The sequence below is a fragment of the Myotis daubentonii genome, chromosome 11, assembly GCF_963259705.1.
Source record: "Myotis daubentonii chromosome 11, mMyoDau2.1, whole genome shotgun sequence".
NCBI classification, from domain to species: Eukaryota; Metazoa; Chordata; class Mammalia; order Chiroptera; family Vespertilionidae; genus Myotis; species Myotis daubentonii.
In genome coordinates this window covers 4,392,658-4,416,298 of record NC_081850.1, presented here as the reverse complement: position 1 = coordinate 4,416,298, position 23,641 = coordinate 4,392,658, and the positions used below count along the sequence as shown (strand labels likewise).

The 23,641-nt window shown below is 52.3% G+C and overlaps 1 protein-coding gene across 3 annotated transcripts in view; it reads left to right on the top strand.

The window, feature by feature from the left end:
* Positions 1 to 23,641, top strand: part of SYK (spleen associated tyrosine kinase) — an 85,588-nt gene that overhangs the window by 48,342 nt on the left and 13,605 nt on the right. For 2 of the 3 annotated variants that reach the window (XM_059656303.1, XM_059656304.1), the window contains exons 4-11: positions 6,457 to 6,595; positions 9,739 to 9,820; positions 10,204 to 10,253; positions 11,618 to 11,686; positions 18,339 to 18,423; positions 19,037 to 19,214; positions 22,421 to 22,630; positions 23,442 to 23,631. In XM_059656303.1, the coding sequence (XP_059512286.1) occupies positions 6,457 to 6,595; positions 9,739 to 9,820; positions 10,204 to 10,253; positions 11,618 to 11,686; positions 18,339 to 18,423; positions 19,037 to 19,214; positions 22,421 to 22,630; positions 23,442 to 23,631 (1,003 nt within the window). Of the gene's footprint in view, positions 1 to 6,456; positions 6,596 to 9,738; positions 9,821 to 10,203; positions 10,254 to 11,617; positions 11,687 to 18,338; positions 18,424 to 19,036; positions 19,215 to 22,420; positions 22,631 to 23,441; positions 23,632 to 23,641 lie in introns of those variants that run through there. The other variant, XM_059656305.1, reaches the window with a different exon arrangement.

Sequence of the window (23,641 nt, the reverse complement as noted above, 5' to 3'; positions counted from 1 at the left end):
TCTCTCCCTGTGCCCTCTCATGACTCATGTTTCCTGATGTTTGGGGTGGTCTTTTAGCACTCGTACTTACCACTATTCATCTGTTGGGACCTGGCGTATCCTACTGGGGATAGCTGTTCTCCAGAGCTGGCGAGGGTCCCTCCTCCACAGGTCTGTGCTCTAATGCGGGGCTCTCGGCCTCAGTAGTCCCCCTTGGTGCTGGCCCTCTGTCCACTGCAGGGCTAATACTGGGCATGGCCGTTGGGCCAAACTCACTTTTTTATTTATTTTTTTTTTTTTTTGCTATTTGCCACCCACTTCTCACTGCTCAAATTTCAACTCACTTTTTGCTATATCCTTAAATTTTAAAAGCAAATGTGCGTTTAGAAAAAATTTTATCCTTCCTCATTGATGAATGGAACAGCATATGGCTGTCTTGAGCCTCAGATGTGAAAATAAAAGCTAAATCCTATCAGCACCTTCACGTGCTGCTATCGTTGATCGAAGTCCACCATTCCACGTGACAGGTGTGGCTGTGCAGTGCAGACTGGCATAAACACTCGCGACCTGTCTGAGGTAAAACGGGCAAAGCGGGTGGCAGGCGGACCAGTATCAGTCCATCAGTCCGATCGCGGTCCCCACAAAGCTGACCGAGAAGACTGACCCTGTCCCACCCAGGAGCGTGCGCACAGGGGCAAGGAGAGGGGCTGTGGCGCAGCCTTTGGAAGGAGACATGGGGAGAAGCTGGGCCTGGCCAGGTGTGGGCTGTGCTCTGCACTGTCCTCCGTCACATGGGAAGCACGTGCGCCTGCACTTTGCGATGGTGCAAGGCAGTAGCACCAAGATGCTGCGTTTCTTATGCCTTTTGTGTCGTTAGGGCTGTGCCTCCCCTGAGTGAGGGCTCTCCTCATACCAGCTTGTGCACCGCCCAGCAGGTCACTCCTACACGCTCTGGCCTGCCTTCCATGCTGACTCCCTGAGAAGGCGCTGCTGGGCCCCCTGTGGCAATATTTGACCGCCTGATGCTGTGTGGGGCCTGGACGGGAGGAAGGAAGCTGCCATGGCACCCTGCTTCTGTCTGCACAGACCACGGTGCCATCATCGCAGGCACACCACCTGTCCCAGGCACCTCCTTCCCCTCCAGCCAGCCACGCTCTGCTCCACCACGCACAACGGAGAATGGGAGTGCCTGGTGGGCTGGGTGTGCCCCCGTTCTCTTCTGTTCTGTCTGCAGCGGATACCAAGATGTCCTGGGACCTTGGTGGGTGGAGACCGCCATGAGGGTCCCACTGCCTCCTGGGTCCTCACCTCCCGCCAGTGTCTGGGCATCACCCTGTGTGTTCTCGCCCATAGAGGAGGGCCTCGGAGTCAGCCCCTCCTTGCAGAACCAGCCTTGTCCCTACCGCCCCTGCCCGTCACAGAGCCTGCCACTGCGCCCTGGGGGTGGGGGGCTCCCCTGGCCTCCCCCGAGGAGTGTTCATACCGCATGACGCCAAGACGGCCCGAGGCCAGGAAGGCCCTGCACAGCCCAGCTCCAGTTCAAAGCAGTGACCCCCACGCTCTGTGATAGCAAAACACAAGGCTGTCCTGAGCTTGGCTCTTCCAGGAGATGCGGGGGCGGGTGGAGGGGCGGGGGTGGGTAGGGGGGAGTGTAGCACCCTAGGGTTTCCATGGACATGTATGCCCGAGGGCTCGGCAGGAGGCTGGAGGTGGGGCCCTGAGCGTCCCCTCTCTGGGCGCCTGTGTGGCCAACTCGGTGGGTGTGGGGCGCAGCGCACTCCCCTGAGGAGCAGGGGCCACGGAGAGCCGCCACAGCAGCTTCCGAGCCCGTGTTGCCCGTCTTTTAGATTAAAACAGCCAGGACCTGCCCCAGCAGCAGGTACCTCACCGTTGCTGGCCGTTAATGTCACCAGCCTCTGGTCTGCGCCACCTCCAGCTGCCGGGCCTGTGGGTTTCCCTTCTGTGCCCTCGCTTCCTGCCAGCTGCGGGCCCTCGGGCTGCTCGGCCACGCCGCGGGCCTGGTCTTCACAGCTGCTCCAGGCTGTGGTCGTCTGTGTCCTGGGCCCGGCACAGGCAGAGTGGCTGGAGCTCGGGGGATACCGCCCTCGGCCCTGTGCCCTGCGGAGCCTCAGGAGGTGATGCCTCCCAGCAGCGCTGGCCCACAGCAGAAAGCACCCACTCCCCCTGCACAGCTTCCATCCTGTTTGACAATGAAGTGACGCCCAGGAGCGCGGGCCCCTCTGTGAGCCTTTGCGAGTCATCACCGAGCCAGCACCCCGAGTCAGGACAGAAGCACCTCATCGCAGCAGGTCCTGCTCACACCCCGCCCAGGACACCACTTCCGGGGCTGGTGCCCAGCAGGCCTTCAGCCTTCTTCCTGTGCTTCACGTTTTTCATTTCTATTTCCATTTTGCCACCTGAGACCAGTGTACTCTCTGAGCAAAGCCGCCTGCTGGGGCTGCGGGGAGCGTGGTGCGTGTGGCGGGAGGGCCAGGCCGAGCCAAGCCGGCTGTGCTCATCCTGCTGCTCTGCTCTGAGCGTCTGTGTGAGCGCCTCATGTGTGTTTGCTCCCTCTGTCATTGGGGGACAGTGCAGCTCCTGGTGACCGCGGGTGCTTGCAGGGTGCAGAGTGCAGACCCGGGAGGGACTGCTGTCTCAGGATGAGTAGGTTCGATCTCAGTAGAAAATTCCCATCGTTTTCCAAAATGGCTAGATTCACACTCCCTCCAGCAGGACAGGAAGGAGCTGGCGGCCCCATTCTCAGCAACACAAGTATGCTCAAGCCTTTGAGCGTTTGCCTGTTGGAACGGTGTGCCCTAGGTCCACTTCTTTATTGTGGTCTTAATCAGCATTTCCCAGCGCTCTAGCAAGGTGACTGCACTATGTCCCTGGGCAACCTGTGATCCTCTGTCTCAGTTTAATGGGGTAGTCCATCAAGGCACCAGGGAAGGTGGAGATGGGGCATAAGCCTGGAGAACAGAGCTCAGAGCCCGTGTACTGTCCCAGAACGCCAAGGTCAAAGGGCAGGGACGTTGGGAGTGGCCCATGGACACTGCTCCCACTGCTTTCACACTGTGCGCACACGTTCTCAATGCTTACTAGTAGTCTTAGCAGTTGTTGTAGTTCCTTAAATCTCCCAGCTCTCCTGCTTGTTTACACTAATCTATACTAACAATAGAGGAATATGCAAATTTTCCCGGATACCATCACATAATGACCAAATCAGCAGGCTGCGTCCCAACCCCTGCACTGGCCCCGGGTAGGAGCCCAAATCCTAGCCTACCTAAAACATGGCTGTGTGCAGTCATATCAGTAAGAAAGGGACATCCCACACTTGCCTGGGGCATCCAAGTCACTGGCCTAGAGAATCAGGGTTTCAGATAAGGGGACGCAGCATTCCACTGCTATCTTGAGTTTGTGGTTTCCAAGGAAACAGCCAGAAGGGATGATAAACCCTCCGCAAACAGCTCAGCCAGCGCCTATCTAAGCTGTGGCTTCATGTAAATCGAGCCTTTCTCGCAGTGAATGACCCCAACCCTCCCTGGATCAGGCAGGTTCCTGTGGAGCGCGATCTCCACACAGTACAACAGGGACCCAGTTCCATCCCTGGCGATCTCATGCCTGTTAGCTTGGGGCAGCGGGAAGGAAGGGAAAAGGCATCACGCGGGGCAGCTCGGGCGAGCAAGCAGAAGGAAACCATGTCTGGCGGACACTCCCCTGCCACCCCCTTCAACATGTAAGAAGAATCGAATAAACCAATGCAAACACCTCTCCCCCGCCCTGGAGAGATCCAGGACTGAAGGGCATCCTGCCCAGGCATTGCGTACCTGCTTCCCACACCCTTCCTCCAAGTGGACAGGTTAGGGGGTTAAGGGGAGGAGGAGGAGCCTTGCAGGGGAGGAGGAGGAGCCTTGCAGGAAGGGGATCCCCAGGAACAGCACCCCTGCCCTCCCTCAGGACCTGACCTCTTGGAGTGCAGGGCCTGACCCCACCCCCAGCAGATTTGCATATCCCAGACCCTCCAGTGCTTCCAGGCACCAGGCATTCCCAAGTCTTCCCTGCCTCCCAGCCGCTGACCCTCACTGTCTCCTACCCCAGAAGCCTCTGTCCTCCCCAATTTTCAGTCTTTACAGCCTAAATGCATGGTGGGCTTAGTTGCTTCTCCACGGATTTCATTTGATAAGAACCCAGCGAAGTCCATTAGCAACTGAGCTGCTCAGACTTCATCAGGGACAACGAATGACACACCTTACTTGGCTTTGATAGCAAAGCAATCTTATTCTTTTATTTTTTTAAAGAGATATTTATTGATTTCAGAGAGGAAGGGAGAGGGAGAGAGATAGGAACATCAGTTATGAGAGAGAATCATTGATCAGCTTCCTCCTGCACGTGCCCTACTGTGGATCGAGCCCACAACCCAGGCATGTGCCCTTGACCAGAATCGAACCTGGGACCCTTCAGTCCTCAGGCCAAAGCTCTAGCCACACCAGCTAAGGCAAGCAATCCTATTCTTAAAGACTTGATTTTTTGTCATAAACAAGTGGATTTGAATCATATCAAACCAATATACATTTTTAATGAAATGTCTTCTTTTCTACTAATGCAATTCTACCTTAAAGCTTATGTTGTATAATCTATACTAATAAAAGGGTAATACGCTAATTAGATCCAATGTCTTCCAGATATCCATCTGGACATCCTTCCGGACAAAGCCATGGTGGCGAGGGCCGAGGCAGAGGCCGTTAGGGGCGACCAGGCTGTCAGGGGAGGGCAGCTAGGGATGATCAGGCCAGCAGGCAGAGGTGATTAGGGGTGACCAGGCAGGCAGGGGAGTAATTAGGGGCGATCAGGCCAGCAGGGGAGCAGTTAGTGGCAATTAGGCCAGCAGGCAGAGGTGGTTAGGGGCTATCAGGCAGGCAAGCAGAGGCAGTTAGGGGCAATCAGGCAGGCAGGCAAGCAGTTAGGAGCCAGCGGTCCCAGATTGCGAGAGGGATAGCTGACTGCTGGTTTTGGGATTGGGCCTAAACCGGCAGTTGGACATCCCCTGAGGGGTCCCGGATTAGAGAGGGTACAGGCCAGGCTGAGGGACCCCCCCCCCTCTCGTGCACGAATTTCGTGCACCAGGACTCCAGTGCATATATAATAAACAAAAATAGCTAGTCCTGTGTGCCCCTTGTGAAGTAGGCTTGGTTCTCCCCATGTAAAAGCCTGTTTGGCCTTTACTGTGTAGTTGGTTCTTAGTTTGACAACAACCAACTGGCCTCCATGGGCCACGTGGCTGGGAAGCGTAGCTCCCACTCAGGGTGCTGGACTGGCAAAGGGGCAGGAAAGGCTGTCTCTCCACCTGCACCAGCCGCCGAGCTGTGGGCATGGTGGGAGCCCATCCATCATGCACAGCTGAGCAGGACTGGAGAGCTTTATTTTTTAACCAAGCTCCATCCCACAGACCACAGCTCAGCTCTCGAGTCTTGGGTCAGCTTTGGAGAAGAATCTATAGGAGCGACAACGGGAAAGTATGGCCATGTCTGTTTCCAAAGCCCAGCTGGGAGGAGGCATCACAAATGTCCCCCAAACATAGAAGGCCCAGGCAGGTGGGCACATTGGAGCTCTTCCCAGGATGTAGTGCATTTGGGCCCTGAGCATTTGGGGCCTCAGTTCCCTCGTTGTAGGAAATGCCAGGACTGCACGGCTCTCTAGCACGTCTGGACTCACCCTCTCTCCGCTCTCATGATCCAACAGGCTCCAGTTGCTGGAAGGGAAAAATGGGCTGAGAGCCAGGTGGCTAAGCAGCTCATTTGGGGGGGTCCCGCCCATTCCATTCCTCTGCAGCCTTCCCTGGCCTTCCCAGGGGGCTCTCTCCACTGTGGGCAAAAGCCCCCCTCTCCCTCTCGTGCACTGGATAAGGGAAGGGTCACCCAGTGACCCCACCAGGACGCAGAAGCAGAACAAGGCAGTCCCTGCTTTTGCCTGTCACTCCCACCCACAGTGGGTGACTTCCCTCCTCCCAGGGTTCCTCTCACTGAATCCTGTGCAACAACCGTGAAATCCCTCCTGAAGAAGGGAGAGCGTGAGCCACCCTGGGGGTGGTCCCGAAGTTCCCAGAAAAGTGTGCATCACCCCAGCCTGTGCCCAGCTGGTGGGAGCAGTGGCTGGGCCTCTGCCCTCAGCAGAGAGAGGAGGTGGTAGAGGGCTCACAGCCCCGCCCGCCTCGGGGCCTGTGGGTCTCAGTGCTGGCGCCTGAGTGGCTCTGCGCTCAGGTGAACCTCAGCCTCTTCTGATGCCCAGCGGAGTCCAGCCCAGGCCCTGGGACATCTTTGTCGTAAGCTCTTGGTGTCACGGAACTGCATGGGGGCTTCCCTGGGCACGGTGGGCAAAGCCCTTGATTCTGAGGTGGGGGCGCTGTGGCCGGCAGCAGGCCCGGGGCACTGTTTCTGCCAGGGGTGGGCTCGGGAGTGACCGGCTCTTCCTGTCTTCCAGGATCAGGGCCCGGGACAACAACGGGTCCTACGCCCTGTGCCTGCTGCATGAGGGCAGAGTGCTGCACTACCGTATCGACAAGGACAAGACGGGGAAGCTCTCCATCCCCGACGGGAAGAAGTTTGATACGCTCTGGCAGGTACACGGCCATCCGGGCAGTGAGGGAACAGCCCCAGAGCCTGCAAGGAAGCCCCTGGGGGTCCCTGCCCGAGACGGGCCCAGCCAGGGCCTGCTCCCAGCTCAGGGCCGAGTACCAGCACCTGAGTTTGGGAAGCCCTGGTATAGGGTCCTCATGAGGGTCAGGCAGCTCCAGAGGTTCTGCAGCTTCTCCCGGCCCGGCCCGCCGGGACTGGGAGCCCCCGCAGTGGGAGCCCCCGGACTGGGAACCCCCGGGCAGCGCCGCTCGGGGCTGTGTGCCTGCAGCGGGAGGCACTGGGGCGAGAAAACAGCCCTGAAGACATTTACACACAAAGACAGTGTTCAGTCCTGGCCAACTGCTGGCAGCCCTAAGCAGCTCGCCATGCGGGGGTTGCTCAGGCGCAGTGAGCGCTGACCCACGCTCGCCGCTGTGTTCCAGGGCTGCCATGGGCGGAACTAGCTTGCCTTTATTTTAAGTCACAGCCGTGTGATTTTAGCAAAGCATGCTGGGGTGGAGACCGAGAGGCCGGGCTCTGCCTCCCGGGAGCAGCAACTGCGTGAGCTCCTGTGGGGGAGGGAGGTGAGCAAACAGATGCTCCCGGGCCTGGCCAGGAGCCTCCTGTGGTAGCAGCAACCAGAGGCCCCAACTCAGAATCCTGCCTCTAAACACTAGACCAGGACCCTCCTGACCTCAGAGCACTTACAGTAACCACCGCCTCCTGTGCTGTGACTAGAAAGAGAAACCCTTCTTTTCCAAATGCTGGACGTGACGCTATTCTCCTCATCTATGGCATTGACCTCGTCCTTTGGTTTGTAGCTCATTAGCTTATGGCTCATTATTGGCCAAAGACTTTGCTTTATTTTAATGGTTTCACTTTGAAAGAGCATTTAGCCTATCAAGTAGTCCACTGCAAATTAAAGAGATGAGTGGAATTCTGCCTGGCGGTATTAATTTCCCACCAGAGTCTCTTGACTCCACGTGATGTGTCGGGCGTGTGACTGTTGTCCCCTGCGCGTCCCCTCAGTTTCAGAGTCTGTTGCTGCCTCAGAGCTGAACAACTCCGCCCATTGGGAAGTTTCTTCCCAAGACGTTGTCCCAGGCTTATGGATTTCTCTGGTGTAGCATAGTCTTCCGCCCTAATTACTCCCTTCCATGGTCTATTGTCTAGCCACTGTGTCTAAGAAACAACACCCCAAATGCTAGCACTGCCTTTCAGTTTTGTAGGTGTGGCTCCATGGGTTTTTCTGGACAGCAGCGTAAGGTGCCTCTGTGCCCGCCCCACCCAGGCGGCCGGCGCTGTTTCTGCTGGTGATTCCTACACTAGCATTCCTTCCTGCAGCACAGGAGTCAGCAGCAGGAGCCGGGTCTGGCCCCGGCCTGGCTTGGTGCAGTCCCTGGTGAAAGTGGCTTTTACACTCTACAGGATTGTTTTAAATTGTGACAGAGATGGCATGTGGCCTGAAAAGCCCCAAAATATCACTGTCTCGCCCTCTACAAAACACGTTTGCAGACCCCTGCCCAGCGGGAAGTCCCTACGGGTCCACCTACCCGCAGCCTCCCTTGCAGAATAGATTGTCTGAAAACACAGCAACGCTGGAGAGATGGCGGGATGTCTCCCTTGTTTTAGGGACCTCAACACTCTTGGCCTGAGAACACACCACTGCACTTAACAGACAGAGGGCGCTCTGGGGTCCTCCCAGCAGCGGGTGAGGGCTCATCGGATTGAAACGTGCTAAGAGGGTAGATTGCATGTTGTGTTCTTACCACAGTAGTTCACATTTTGAAAAAGAATGTCGCCTGGAAGGATAAAATATATTCATTCAACAAACATTCACACAAGTAGGTAAGTTTGAGGGCTGGAAAAGTACCAATAAACAGACAGGGAAGGGGTATCAGATATAAATATTTTAGGCTGTCTGAAGAGAAAATATCTGTTACGAGAAAAGAAAAGCTGAAATATAAGGACTGTCTTTTTCTTTAAGATTTTTTATTGATTTTTATTTATTTTTTTTAAATATATTTTATTGATTTTTTACAGAGAGGAAGGGAGAGAGATAGTGAGTTAGAAACATTGATGAGAGAGAAACAGCAATCAGCCGCCTCCTGCACACTTCCCACTGGGGATGTGCCTGCAACCAAGTTACATGCCCTTGACGGGAATCGAACCCGGGACCTTTCAGTCCGCAGGCCGACGCTCTATCCACTGAGCCGAACTGGCCACGGCGTTTTATTGATTTTTAGAGAGAGAGCAAGGGGGAGAGAGAAGCATTGATGTGGGAGCAGAACATCAATCTGTGCCTTGTACACGCCCCCCCCGCTTGGGTCAAGCCCACAACCCAGGCCTGTGCCTGACCTGGAATCAAACCACCAGCCTTTGGTGCGCAGGATGATGCTTAACCCACTGAGCCACACCGGCCAGGGCTCAGGGCTATCTTACTGCATAGTTTTGATAAGATAAAAATAAATCCACTTGCATGAATTTACCTTTAATGTAGCAATTAGACTTCATAATCGTAGTTTTCAGGAACCATTAGCCAAAGATGTCCAGGGCCTGTGAATATAAGGTTATTTTCCAAAAGGCCACCTTTCCCCATGTCCCGGCTCCTGTCACCTGTACTGTGATGGCTTCTCTGAAACTTTTGGGCAGAATGCCTTGGTCCCTCCGAAGTCTTGGCCCCAGCACTGTTACAGCATTCCGCAGCATTTCTCTGTCTCTCCACCGAGAAAGGAAGCACTTTAGGGCAGGAAATATGTGTCCACCCACCATCGTTTACCCCGTCCTCTCTCAGGGCCCGGCGAAGCGGCGCTTGTTGGAGGACTGACTGACTATGAGTTTATGTTCATAACGTCACACAGATGTAGAGCATGCGAGCAAATCTTGGTTATGCAACTTGCTGAGAGAGAGAGAGAGAGAGAGAGAGAGAGAGAGAGAGAGAGAGGATCCCGAAGGGAACACGGCCTGTGGACATCTGTCCTGAGTCTGAGGGTGGGAGGAGACAGACATGGGGAGGGTCAGGCAGACACACCAAGGAAGTGAAGGGTTGTCTTTGAATCACTTTTAAAGTTCCAGAGGGGAGCCAGCTGCTCCAGGTACGACTCCCTTTCCTGCCCCCTTACTGCACTCCTTACCGCTTCTCTTCCAGCTGGTCGAACACTATTCTTATAAACCAGATGGTTTGCTACGAGTCCTTACAGTTCCATGTCAAAAAATCGGCGGGCAAACGGGTGAGTGACTAAGACATTGGAATTTCCATCTTTTAGATAATAATAATAATGCCATAATCACCAGCCGTGTTTCAGATTCCGCCAGGTGGGATGAGGCCTTGTTTTTACTGAGTGATTGATTAAAAATGTCAGATTGCTCCAATTTTACATATATCATTGATTTTAAAAAAATAGCCAATACCTTTAACCTTAAAAAAACTAGTGCTAATTGCAGGGGTGAGAAGTGGAGTGGAGATAGTAATGAGGAGGGGTGTGTGCAGACACCGCATGCTCCCCAGCAGCCGCGCTTTGCGGTCGAGGCCTGATCTCGGAGGGGGTCCTGCTGATCTCGGAGGGGGTCCTGGTGCTTCAGGGCGAGCAGTAACCATCCCCTTCCTCACCAGGAAATGTGAATTTTGGAGGCCGCCCGCAGCTCCCCGGCGCCAACCCTGCGGTGAGTGTTTCCAGAAACACCACGGGCGGGGAGGCAGGGTAGGGGAGGTAAGGAAGGGCGCTTTGGGCTCACAGGAGTAGTGGTCATCATTGTGTCCATTACGCTAAACGGACTGCGGGTGTCAGCTAGGTCAGCCCGGTCCCGAGCTAGCCAAGTTCATGTTTTTGGGGGTTAAATCCTCTCCATTCCCTAAAGGTATGCAAAAGACCATGAAAGCCAGTGTTAAACTGGAAGTGTGCCTCCCGGCAGATTGGGGAAAGGGCAGCAGTGCGGCTCAGCCTGAGCCATCTGTGGACCCGCGCGGCCACGTGCACGGTGGGGGAGCACGCCTGGGGTACGGGACGTCTCCGTGTGCTGTGGGCCGGTCCGCTGGGCTCAGTCAGCCAGGACAGGGTTCGGGGAGACGGGCCCTGCCCCGAGGCTGCTCGCCCGGACCTCCGCTGGACGGCCGAGGGGCAGTGCTGGATGGTCAGTGAGGAGCCTCAGGGCAGCGGGGATGCCAGCACTGGGCCAGAACCTACCTCCCTGCGTGCCAGGAGGAGGTGAGAAGGTGGCCTGTCCGTACTCTCATGGGTTTGCCAGAAATGTGCCGGACGCCCCCAAAGAGAGCGAATTCCAGACGGCGAGGAGCTGACGCACCGTTTCACACTCAGCGCGTGAGCTGGCTCCTGCTCCCTCTGGAGGGCCTCACTGTGGGCCTTTGGTTCCCCCCGTGTCATCTGGGAAGTGTAAAGTCACCCCACTGCGAGCTGTGCGCCCCTTTCCGGCAGCTCCTGGCCAGTCAGTCCACTGCCCCCCCGTGCGCTCCGTGAGGCCGAGTCCCCTTCCTCCCGGGTGGATGGCGCTGGAACTCAAAGAACCCAAGCGCTCTGTTTAGCCGCGTGTCACCCAGTGGCTTCAAGAAGCCAGGGCTTTGGGACGACTTGTTATTGACTGATGAGACGCGCACAGAAGAAAGGTGCACAGCCCGTGTCCCCCCCCCCCCCCCCGTGACCGCCCCCTCTCCTGGGCCGCCCCGAGGGAGGCGCTCAGTGGGCTGGCAGGTGTGTCTTCACTTTCTTGGGTGATTTACCTGCAGTTGCAGCTGAACAACTCTGTGAGGCACGGGCTGTTTAATGCAACAGCCCCAATCGTATAGCCTTTTGTGGAAAATAGTCCCCAAGTGATTTTCCAGGTCCTTAGCTCGGGCGCCCAGCTCTCCTCGCAGAATTACTAATGGCTACGAGCGAGTCACGCGGGCACAACCCAGAGGGCGCGGCATTGTGGCTAGAAAGCGCGTTTATTAAAAGGAGCATGCTGTGGACCGTAGACCGCATTTGTCCGCTCAAACACTGACTCTTCCTCTTTGCTGTGGCGGTTTCTAGACTTGGACAGCAGGAGGGATCATCTCAAGGATCAAATCGTACTCCTTCCCCAAGCCCGGCCACAGAAAGGTACTCAGGCGCCCCCTGCCTGCTGCCCCTGGCTGAGTGGTCGGATGGACCCGCGCTGGGCACCCTGCTGTGTGTGCTGCTTGCCCGCTCTATGCGCCTCTGCCCTCCTGCCGCTCTGGCCCTCAACTCTTGCCGAGTGTGGCTCTCACGGGCAGCCACCTGGGATGCACTGTGCTTGCCATGCAGGCCCTGGCCACGCTGTGTGCGTGCTGCCTCTGTTGCCTGCAGTCACTGCGTCAGCGTGACAGGTGGGAGCTGATTCTCGCACTGGGAAGTCTTTGCCAAGTGAGCCGGTTCCTTCAGCTGCAGGAAGTCCATGTTGAGTGTTCTGGTCACTGGAGGCACAAGCACATGTGGATGGAGGAGCCGAGGTTGGCGAGGGCTGCCCCGCGAGGGCCGCTGTGTGCTTCATAGATGCCAGGGGCTAAGTATGACGTGGATAGAGATGAGGTGAAACTGAAGGCTTAGAAACACCAATTTTGTTTGAGGCAGTAAGATTGCCATATATTTTTATATTGTGCTATATTATTGAATTATGAGGGAAATAAAAAGTTCTTTTTTAATGACTTTTATTTATAATGAATCACCTCCCTCAAAACCCATATATCATAAATCCATGTATATGGATTTCTTTTTTCCCCTTTCCTATTTTTACCATTGGTGCTGTAAAAGTGATTCTTTTACTAATAATTCTTTCCATTTTCATATCAGTTGGTATTTTCCAAACATTTCAGCACATCACTGGGCACCAGCTCATGAAGCAGATTGCCTAAGTGCTTATGAGAAACCAATAAAAAGCATAAACGCCCTGAGGCTTTATTGAGTGGAAGTTTTCCGAGGGGGCAGCCAACGCTCAATGCCTTCTCACCTTGTTGACCGTGGAAGGCAGACCGCACGGCCGGGAGTGTAAGGGGGGCTTGAGGGAAAGCAATGTGATAACCAGAGCAGAATACATCCTGGTAACGTCCGGGCAGTGTAGGTCAGCCCCTGGAGATGCCCGCTCCGAGGGGCATCGCTCTCGGGGGTGACAGGCAGGGCTGCCCATGCCAGGAGCTGGGGCCAGGCCTCGGGAGCACGCCCTCTCGCAGCTCCTTTTGCCCACGGTTAGGTGTCCATTTCCAGGTCGGGACCAGGAGGTGCCTGAGCTCTGGCCTTAGAGAAGTCAGCACTGCCTGACCTCAGGCTCCTCTCCACAGCTGCGCCTCCCGGCCCGCCTGGCCCTGGGCCCGGCGCGTTCGCCCTTCTCCTCGGAGAGGCTCCCCTCGGGTGCCAGGATGGTGCCCGTCAGCAGAGGTGACGCCGGTCGGTGTCCGGTGTGTTCTGACTTAGGGTGCCTTTCAGTCGTGAATCATCCTTTCAACGTTATGATTATAAATTCAGTTCCAGCCGTGACTGTCCGCCATGGGGCAGCAGCCACACCAGAGTTCATCAGCTGCTGCTTGGACAGATGACTCGGCAGGACACGCTGTGTGCCTGAGGCCTCCTCCCCCCCACCCCCCTCACATGGTCTGCCGGGCAGCCCTGCAGGAGCCCCGGCGACCTGGACCCCCTCCAGTTCCCACCTTGTTCATTCACCACTTGCTTCATAGCGGCCCAGCCGGGCAGCCCCGGAGGGGAGCACGGTCACTGCAGGCCTGACTCCATGCTCACCCCAGCCTGTGCTTCCAGGCGTATCGGCCAGAGTTCAGCCAAGGCGCGTGACCACACGAAGACTTACGTGTGAAAGAGACACACCCTCACACACACACATAGGTATCTCCATAATCACGCATGCACATGCCTAATGTCTGCACACATCTGTATGCAGATGCACCCCCACACACGCCGATTAACCCCAGGCTGAGCCGTACCCAGTTGCAGGGGCTGGATAAGCAGGCCGCTGGACGGGGCGGGCAGGACCGGATGGAGCCGCTCGGGCACACACGCTGTCCCCACAGCCAGGGCTCAGTCGTGGCCCCGCCTCACCTTTCTCTCTCGGGAAAGTTGCAGCCCTCTTCGAAGGCCCCTGGACTGATTGAACCAGGCCCCCAGGATAAGCTCTCCCATTTAAATAAGCTAATTAGGGACGTGACTGACATCTGCAAAACCGCCCCAGCAGTGGGAGGCCGGGCAACTCAGCCAGGCTGACAGCCAGAAAGGCAGGACGCCCAGCCCGCTTCGCGAGGGGCAAGCCTCCCCGCCCGTCAGTCCCAGTGGAAGCCGCTCTGCTCACTCACATGGACTAAAGCAAATCCAGAAAATAAGTTTTAATAGAGCTTTAGACTAACGTAAGTTGAAGGAAATATTAGTAAGGCTACCTAAAAATAAAGAATCATGGGTAAGAATCATAACACCATCAAAAGAGAAATAATAAACTGGGAGTAAGTATTAGCAATGACATACAAGATTACTATCATAATATATAAAGAAAGTCAATAAATCACTAAAAGTTTTAACTAACAGGAGATTGGGCAGAGAATGTCGGTAGGTTGATTTTAGTAAAGCAAACATACATAGCCCTTAAGCGCAGGCAAAGATGTTCCATTTTATAATGAGATGCAAGTTAGACCTGTCGTCCTCCGTGTCCACCTGTGAACTGATTCAGACGGGGTGGGGCAAAGGAGTGGGCAATAAGCACCTCACACTTGCTTGAAGTGAGAAATGATACAACCTCTCAGGAAGGCATTTTCACAACACCCATCAAAACTAAAGGCAGGCTCTCATCTCTCAGCATTTACACACATATTCTTGCAGTCATATGAAGGTGTTTATTGCAACATGGTATACTTGACAATCTGGAAATAACTCAAAAGTCTATCAATGGAAAGACATAAAATCATTTACAGTAATATGCATACTGTGAGAGGCAGCTGAGATCTAAAACTGTTTCCAAAATCCAATGTTAATTGCAGACAGCAACATCATACACATATGTTGGTGCTGATATGGCATAGAATGTTCTGGAAGAATACCGAAAATAGCTGCGTTGGGAGTAGCAGATGGTGACAAGGAGACCCACTTCTCGTTGTACACCCTGTTGTGCATTTCTTTTTTTAAATATATTTTTATTGATTTCAGAAAGGAGGAGAGAGGGAGAGAGAGACATCAATGATGAGAGAGAATCATGGATCCGCTGCCTCCTGCACGCCCCCCACCAGGGATCGAGCCCACAACCCAGGCATGTGCCCTGGACTGGAATCGGGCCCGGGACCCTTCCACTGAGCCAAACCAGCTAGGGTCTGTTGTGCATTTCTAAACTTGCACCTAGTAAAGTTACTTCATCAGTTTTTAAAAGAATTAAATTTTGGGAAATAATTACTCCGATTAATACTGTGAAACTACTTTTTTGGGCAAAAAGGGGGCTTATTTAAATTTATAACAACTTTGAAGTGTGCATTGAATTTTCATGGATGCCAAAAATATCAATAGTTAATTGATAAAAGAATTGTGAGATTTAAACTGTAGGTTGAAATCATTTTAATTGCTCATAAGAAATATTTTAGGAGAACTAATATTTATGTTTTCACAAATAGAAGGGGATTTTCCATTATTTAACCAGTTATGAGAAAAGACTACAAGGAATTACTTCAAATATTTCGGTTGTTTAACTAAGGTGTAAATAACTTTCTTGAATTTGTTAATTTGATCTATATACATAGTTTTTAATAATTCAAGCACAAAAAAGGTGGATGTTAAAGCTTGAATTAAATCTAGCATGTGTGTAGTTAATGAAAAGTGTATTTTGATTTGAAGATGATTATTAGTCAAATAATCTTAAAGTTTATAACAAAAACTTAAGGGCAGATGTAGTTTAAACATTTCTTTAGATATTAGTAACATTTCAATACTTTAAAATATGACAGGATTTAATTGAAGAACACTGGTGTGAATCCCCTCTGCCCGCCCCGTGGTGGGCCTGGCCGTGATGACCCTCCGGGTGGTCCTGGCACCTGGGTGCTTACGCTGGAGACACAGGCACCTCTCCTTCCCTTAGGACCTGGACTGAGCAGCCTCCTCCCAGAACCAAAGACGGGGTTTCAGTTCCGCAACCCAGAGGCACGTCCCACTTACCTCAGCCGGGGAGTGTGTCCAGAATTTCAGATTACAGTCTACTCTCCATGTCTTATTCCAACACATACAGGGATGGTTGGAATATTTAAGACATTTAAATACCCGGTCCGCTAGGGTCCCGCTGAGGGAGGAGGAGAGAAAGCAACTCTCAAGTCGTACTGGTTGGAAATGCCAAGGCAGGGCCAGGCCTGAGAAGGGCGTTTTGTGTCATTCTCCTAGTAAAGGGCAGGATTTAATACCTGTGCTCCCAAGGTGAGGGACGCTCATTGTGAAGGTCAGGTGGATCGTCCTGGACCTGAAGGAAACCTCACCTCACCCCATGCCCTGGCGGAGGAGGCTCCACCGGCCGTGGGACCTGCTCCCCTCTGGCGCTGCGGCCTTCCCACTGGAGACTAGAGCGGGCCAGCTTCCGCAGCCAGTGCTCCTGAACCCTGCTGGGTCTTTCTGCCGCTGCGATTGTGACCAGTCTGTCTATATCTTCGTCACTGCTATTGCCTGATTCAAAATGTCTTTGAAGGAGTCCAAAAATTACAGCCCAGAAAGGGCATTCCTGGAGCATGCCCAGCACTCCGGTTCAGGACACTGCACTCGCCTGGCAGCTCCATAGAGCAATTCTGTCTCCCCCTTTGTTCACTTCTGAGTCCCCACTTCTTAAACACAGGCACACGTGACAATGTGTCAGATGCATTTTCTCCTTGCAGTTGATCCTGGAAAAAAAGAAAAGAGACCAGGGATTGTGATTTGGAGCCTAATTTTTATTTTGTTACTGTGTAGGGCAGGGGTCCTCAAACTTTTTAAACAGGGGGCCGGTTCACTGTCCCTCAGACCGTTGGAAGGCCGGACTATAGTTTAAAAAAAAACTATGAAAAAATTCCTATGCACACTGCACATATCTTATTTTGAAGTAAAAAAACAAAACGGGAACAAACACAATATTTGTATTTGCATGTGGCCCGCGGGCCGTCGTTTGAGGACCCCTGGTGGAGTGATCTGTTTTTACCAGAGTCCATAGAACTGGAGGGCACACATTTCTCCTTGCAGAAAGCTAAGGCAGCTAGTGCCACCTCGTGGTGCCTGCTGGTTTGACTTCTGTTTGGAATATCAGCAAAAATAGGAAAAAGGCAATTGTCAACTTTCACTTACACTTTGTTCTCTAAGCAGAAAAGGTGATGCTATTGATTAGGGAGGAATAAATCATCAAATACAAAGCAGACCAAGTAACAATCAATGGTGTAGTGACTAACAATATGATTTTCATTAAATTTTAAATACTAATCAGTACTGTTATAATTCACCATTATGCCTTAGATCTCACTCTCTTTTTCAAAAAGAATATTTTTAATTGATTTTAGAGACGAAGGGAGAGAGATGGAAACATTGATGAGAGAGAATCATTGATCAGTTGCCTCCTGCATGCCCCCTACGGGGGACTGAACCCACAATCAGGGCATATGCCCTGACCTGACTGGGAATCGAATCTTGACCTCCTGGGTCATAGGTCGATGCTCAACCACTGAGCCACGCTGGCCAGGGCTACAGCGGCTATGGCTCATTCTTTACAAAGTCTTCATTCTTCTTTCCCCCTGAGCATAGACTCCAGCGGGTTTGCTGTTGGCTGTTCTGCTAAACGGCATATGCATCCAGTGCTTAGGGAACATGAAACTTGCTCTCTGTCTTCATTTCACCATAAAGTCACTACTGCCCTTTTAACGGAAGCAACAGAAAACCACCTGTTTCTTTCAGAGAAGGGCCTCCCAGGTGCAGTGCCCTCCTCTGTCCCCGGCGGGTAGCAGGGCATGGGTCAGGGCCAGAGCTGCCGCGGTGACTGAGGGCAGGTGGGGCCAGGGCTAGGGCACTGATAAGGTCAAGGGAATATAAAATTTCTACTCAACTCACAGCAAAAAAAAAAAAAAAAAAAAAAAAAGAGGTTTTTTCCATGAGTCAAATTTAGTAGCGATGCCTGGTCTAAGTTGTGCTGAGGGTGGGTCGGGAGGCTCGAGATAGAGACTTTCAAAGGGGAAGGCTATAGCAATAGCAGGATTAGATTTCCCCATTTCACGATGCTTCCTGCTCGGGTGTGAGAAGGATGGCTTTCCTGGGTTAGTAGAGGCTCCGCCTCAGAGGCCGTGATGGTGCCGGTGTGATGGTTGCTGACTGTCCCCGGCCACCCTCCGCTCACCCAGATGTCGCTTGGTCTCCACAGAAGCTCAGACAGAGGCCAGGCCCCGCTGCGTGAGCTTTGGAGTGGGGGGCTGGGGGGGCGGGGGCAGCTGGTGGGTGTTCAATGCCTGCTTCTAAACGACTTCCACGTGCAAGTGAAGAGGAGAACGAGAAGCCGCAGCGCCTTTGGGAGGTGCAGGTGGAGTCCGAAGGGGCTGTGAGCAGGCGGGAGTTCTGCCCCAGCAGGTCTGGGGTCCCGGAGGCATTCAGCGGCCCAGGATCCAAGCAGTTTCCCGGAGAATGGGATAAGCCCGTTGTTTCTGCTTCCTTCCTCATTCTTCCCCCTGTCTTTCTGCACCAGCTAAATGTGATTGTTTGCAAATAAAAGTAGTTCCACAGCAGCAGCAATGCAGAGGTGACCTGCCCTCTGTTTGTGCTTCAGACCTCCTCGCAGGGGACCCGGCCGGAGAGCTCCGTGACCTTTAACCCCTACGAGCCAGAGGGAGCGCCCTGGGCCTCGGAAAGAGGTGAGAGCCGCCCTCTCAGCCCCCAGACGTTTCCTGCCGGGTGACCGGTCCCCACAGCCTCCCTCGTAGCTGGTGGGCCTCCTGGGAACCGCTCCTCCCGCTGCTCAGGGCTCCCGCCTCTGCCTCCTCAGTGCTAGCTCTGCTCCAGGTCCGAGTCCTGAGGGCACGTCTAGGTGGGTGCTGCGCCCACTACACGCCTGGGGTGGGGGGCAGGGAGGAGGTGCCCCCTGAGCAGACGCCTGGGCGCGGGAACGCCTGGTGAGGGAGGTGCTGGCGGTGTGAGGCCCACGCCGGAGGCTGCCCAGGGAGACCACGCTCCGAGGGCTCAGTGTCCTCTCCGGACTCGCTATCAGAAACGGGCCTCTGCAGGCCTTCTCGGGTCTCTAGGTGGCCCCAGGACATTTTTTATTCAACATTCGTGCAGGAACGGGAGTCACGGACAGCGGGCCCTCGGGCTTATTGCTGCCCCCACGGGCCGGGTGAGGCCCGCCTGACTCTCCCTGGCCCCATCACTACCCAAGTGGCCAAGGGCAGCTGTGGCCACCGGGAGGTAGGTGGGTGGATGGCGGGACTCACCCGCCCCCGCCCAGCCTGTGCTCCCCACTCCCTGCAGAAGCCCAGAGAGAGGCGCTGCCCATGGACACGGAGGTGTACGAGAGCCCCTACGCGGACCCCGAGGAGATCCGGCCCAAGGAGGTCTACCTGGACCGGAAGCTGCTGACCCTGGAGGACAAGGAGCTGGGCTCCGGCAACTTCGGCACCGTGAAGAAGGGCTACTACCAGATGAAAAAGTAAGTCGGCTCCGGCCCCCCACCCCCCCACGCTGCTCCCGCTCCCGCCTGTGCCGGGCGTGCTGTGTTCATTTAATCCCAAGCACGAAGGGTAACGCACCAGACCCGAGTCTGTCTTTGTTAATAGTATAATTTTTGTCCATTTCTGGTACAGTTACCATGAAAGCACCCATTATGTATATTAAGTATGTAGATAATAATTATATATGTTAGTTCGGAGGTTACACAGGTGTCTTGTAGAGACTTAGAAAATAGAAACAAGTGAAAAGTAAGAATATGAAAATGTCATATTTATACCAGCCAAATATCACCATTGTGAATCAACCATAGTGTGTGTGTGTGTGTGTGAGAGAGAGATCTTTATATGCACACACATACACATGCTATTTAATTAAAATGTAATCACTCAGTAACAGTGTTGTCTACTTATTTTCTTTGATTTTTTCAAATTATGTCTCATTTTTCTTACCCCGAAAATTTCTAATTTCAAATATCATTATTTATAATTATTTATTTGCTTTTGCCCATAATTTCAAATAACAATACCTATTATGCAATAATTAGAATTGCTAAACTACTAAAATCTCTTTGTACTTCATTTGGCCTTTGGAAAATTACCCACATGGAATGTTCAGTGAAAATACTAGTTTCTAAAGTCCTTTGGCACAAACCCCCTCTTTGAATATGTGTGTTTGAATTAGTATGTTACTGGTATGAATAAAGTTGGTTTTGTTGGTCGATGCTATTTTAAATGTAAGGAATTTGTGTAAATGTTTTTGAGTAGGTAAGTCGCATGATACAAGGGCCAAGAATATAGATAAAGGTCAACACAAAAGCCTTGCCCTCCGTCACTCGCCTTCCATGCATGTATGCTAGTATATGTGTGTGTGTTAAATGTATATTTATATATGTTTGAATAATGTTCTCACTTTAAAATATATGGACGCATACCACAGTCATTTTGCAAAATGGGTTCAATTATCCTGTACTAAAGTATACATTTTCATAACTAGTCTGTGACAGGAAATGTCTGGCTTAGCTATATATGTGAATGAGCATAGACATGATTGTGGATGCACAACTGCAGCTGGTGGGGTCGGAGAGAAAGGCCCTGAGGCCAGGGGCACAGGAGGTCTTTGCAGCACCCAGCACCGCAACTCCCGTCAGCAATCACGGCCCGGCCTGCTTTCCTTGCGCCCTCTGTACTTCTCGCGGCCTCCCAGTTGCTTTTCCGTGTCGAGGTCTGGCTCAGCTTGTTGTTGGGTCCATTTGAAGGTGTTTAGTGCTTTTATGTTGATATGTACAGTATAATTTTTAGGGTTTGATGTGCTTATCCCTGGTGTTGGTTGAATATGGAAATGTAACTGGCTTTGCCTGTTGACCTGATACCCAGCAGCCTGGCTAAATTCACCTGTTATTTCTGACTAATTATTTCTAGTAACTTATCTTTGCAATCTTCCACCCAGAAATGTGTCATCTATGACTAATGAGTTTTACGTCCTTCTGTTTAATCCTTACGCATGCTCCGTTTCTTTCTTGCCTTGCTGTAGTAGCCAGGAGCTGCGGCTCAGTGTGGGAGGAAAGTGGCAGTGGCCTTCTTCTCATTCCTGATTTTGGGGAAAATGTCAGTGTTTCCCCACTAGGTTTGTAGCTGCTCTTATTGGATTAAGAAAGTTTCCCCTTTTTCTTACTTTTTTGAGAGCTTTGTTTTTAATCATGAATGTGTATTACATTTTTTTCACTGCTGAGATAAACAGGTTTTCTCCTTTATTGTGGTACTTTATACACTGATTGAAGGATATATTTATTGATGAGAGAGAGAGAGAGAGAGACAGAGAGAGAGAGAGAGACGTGATAGAGAAACATGGATCAGTGGCCTCTCATATGCACCCTGACCAAGGATCAAACCCAGAACCTTTTGGTGCACAGAGGATGCTTCTACCACCCGGCTATACTAATTGATTTTTCAAATATTAAACCCATTTTGCATTCCTAGAATAAACTCTTCTTGTTCATGAATTATATATTCATAATTTTTTATAATTTACTGAAATTTTTATTATTTCTCATGGAACTTTTGTATCTTATGTTCATGAAGGTCATCAGTAAATTATATTCTTGTCATTTCTTTGGCTAGTTTTGGCATCAGGGTAATACTGGCCTTATAAAAATGAATTGGGGAATTTTTCTTTCCTTTTCTCTATCCTGGAAGAGGCTGTAGTGTTATTTTTTTCCCTTAAACATTGAGAAGAATTGGGAGGTTTTTGCATGTTAATTTGACCCCTACCTCACACCATACACAAAACCAGTCTGGATGGATGGTTGATGAAATGTGAAGGTCAAACAATAACTTGTCTAGAGACAGCATAGGACAAACAGTGCTTCCATGACTGAGGAGGAGGAGGGGTTCCAGTGCCGCTCTGTGCCCGTCTGTGTGGGAGAGGGCAACTGAGAGGCTCGCTGAGCTCTGCTCTGCACTGCCTGCGCCTGTCTGAGAGCATGTCAGACCTACTCTGCTATTCTCTTACTTTACCTGTTTTATTCCATAGTTCTCGTTTTATTCTCCCATTGTGGAGTTCAACAAAGGAGCTCCATACTCCCTGCATTTGTGGGAATCGTATCACAGAGAGGTGCAGTTTCCAAATCATTCGTAGTTAAGTTCCATTCATTGATGTAAGCCCCACTGTGTCAAGATGTTTCCCAGAGTTCCAACATGATCTGTGTGATGTTATTAGAAAATAAAAAAAAAAAATTCATTTTTTTGCAAAATTGTTGAGGCTTGCTCAAAATTCACAAAGCACGTTAAAAGTTGTGTAAGCTGAACTTTAACAGCACATGCTTGTTATGTCTGCATCTCTGTTCACCTACGTTACACACAATCTGAGATGGCAAATCCCAAAACGTTACCGGAGCCCCTCCTGCCTTGTCTGTCAGGTCTCGTTGGAAGTGACTTACCTGCTCTGTTGTCCTAGGCTTGCTGCTTGGCTGGGGCATTCTGCAGCACCCACCCCCGCCCATTAGTTTTAACTGAAGAATTGTTACTGCCTTTGTCTGTGAAGTGACAGAACGTTGTTGGAAAACTAGTCACTTACAGCTTCTTACGATGCATGTCCTTCCTAGGCTGTTATGTGTATAACCTGTTCCTAAAGGACATTTCTCTCGAGCGAGCCCGTTGAGCGGTTCTGAGGTGTGTGGCTTCTTTGCAGAGTTGTGAAAACGGTGGCTGTGAAAATCCTGAAAAACGAGGCCAACGACCCGGCTCTGAAAGACGAGCTGTTAGCAGAAGCCAACGTCATGCAGCAGCTCGACAACCCGTACATCGTGCGCATGATCGGGATCTGCGAGGCCGAGTCCTGGATGCTGGTCATGGAGATGGCGGAGCTGGGCCCGCTCAACAAATACTTACAGCAGAACAGGTACTCCGGCCCCGCGCCTCCGCAGCGGCGCGCACAGAGCACCGGGTGCCCAGGGAGCCTCTCTCCTCCGTCCTCCCAGGCACCGTGTGAGAGGAGGTAGCTGCTGTCTTGGGATCAAGTGTGTTTTAGCTCCTTTTGGGCAAAAACAAAAACAAACAAACAAAAACCTCTAATTTGCCAGTTTGGATTTCATTCTCTTTGCCCGCTCTGTCCTGGCCCAGGGATAGATAGTCAGCTTCAGAATGTCTCGGCAGTCAGCGTCACCTCCTAGGAAAGACATGCTTTTTACAAGGACATTTCACGCGCTTTTTAGAGGGATGACCGCGGCAGCTTGCCTGTCTGGCTGACCTCTCCGTCCCCACGAGTAGTTGCTGAGAGTGCCGCTGCGGTGCTGACGGAGCCTAGCCGCTGGCTGCTTATTCATTCGCCACATTGCGTTTCTACTTAGGCTGTGCCTTTAATCCCCTGGAAGGGAGGCATTGCTCCCACTTCGTGGGGGAAAACTGGGGCTCAGGGTGGGTTTTGTTTTCTGTCCACTAGTGAAGCCTGGTTCTCCTTCAGCCGGAATGGCCAGCCTGCTGTACGCTTGCATGCCGTTCAAAGCAAGCCTCGCAAATGGCACCGTTAAACCCAGGGAGGATGGTGCTCACTCTTGAACAGCTATAGGGGAACAAGGTCCTTTGTCACCACTCGTGAGTCTTGCTGGCGGAGAGTAGGACGTGAGAGGACCCACCCCCGTCTGTGAGGCGCACGTCGGCTGTTCCTAAATGGGCCCCTGTCCACTGTCACTAATGACACACTTGCCTTGCAGACACGTCAAGGACAAGAACATCATCGAGCTGGTTCACCAGGTGTCCATGGGGATGAAGTACTTAGAGGAGTGCAATTTCGTGCACAGAGATCTGGCGGCAAGAAATGTCCTGCTGGTGACTCAGCATTACGCCAAGATCAGTGACTTCGGGCTTTCCAAAGCGCTCCGCGCCGACGAGAACTACTACAAGGTAGGCACAA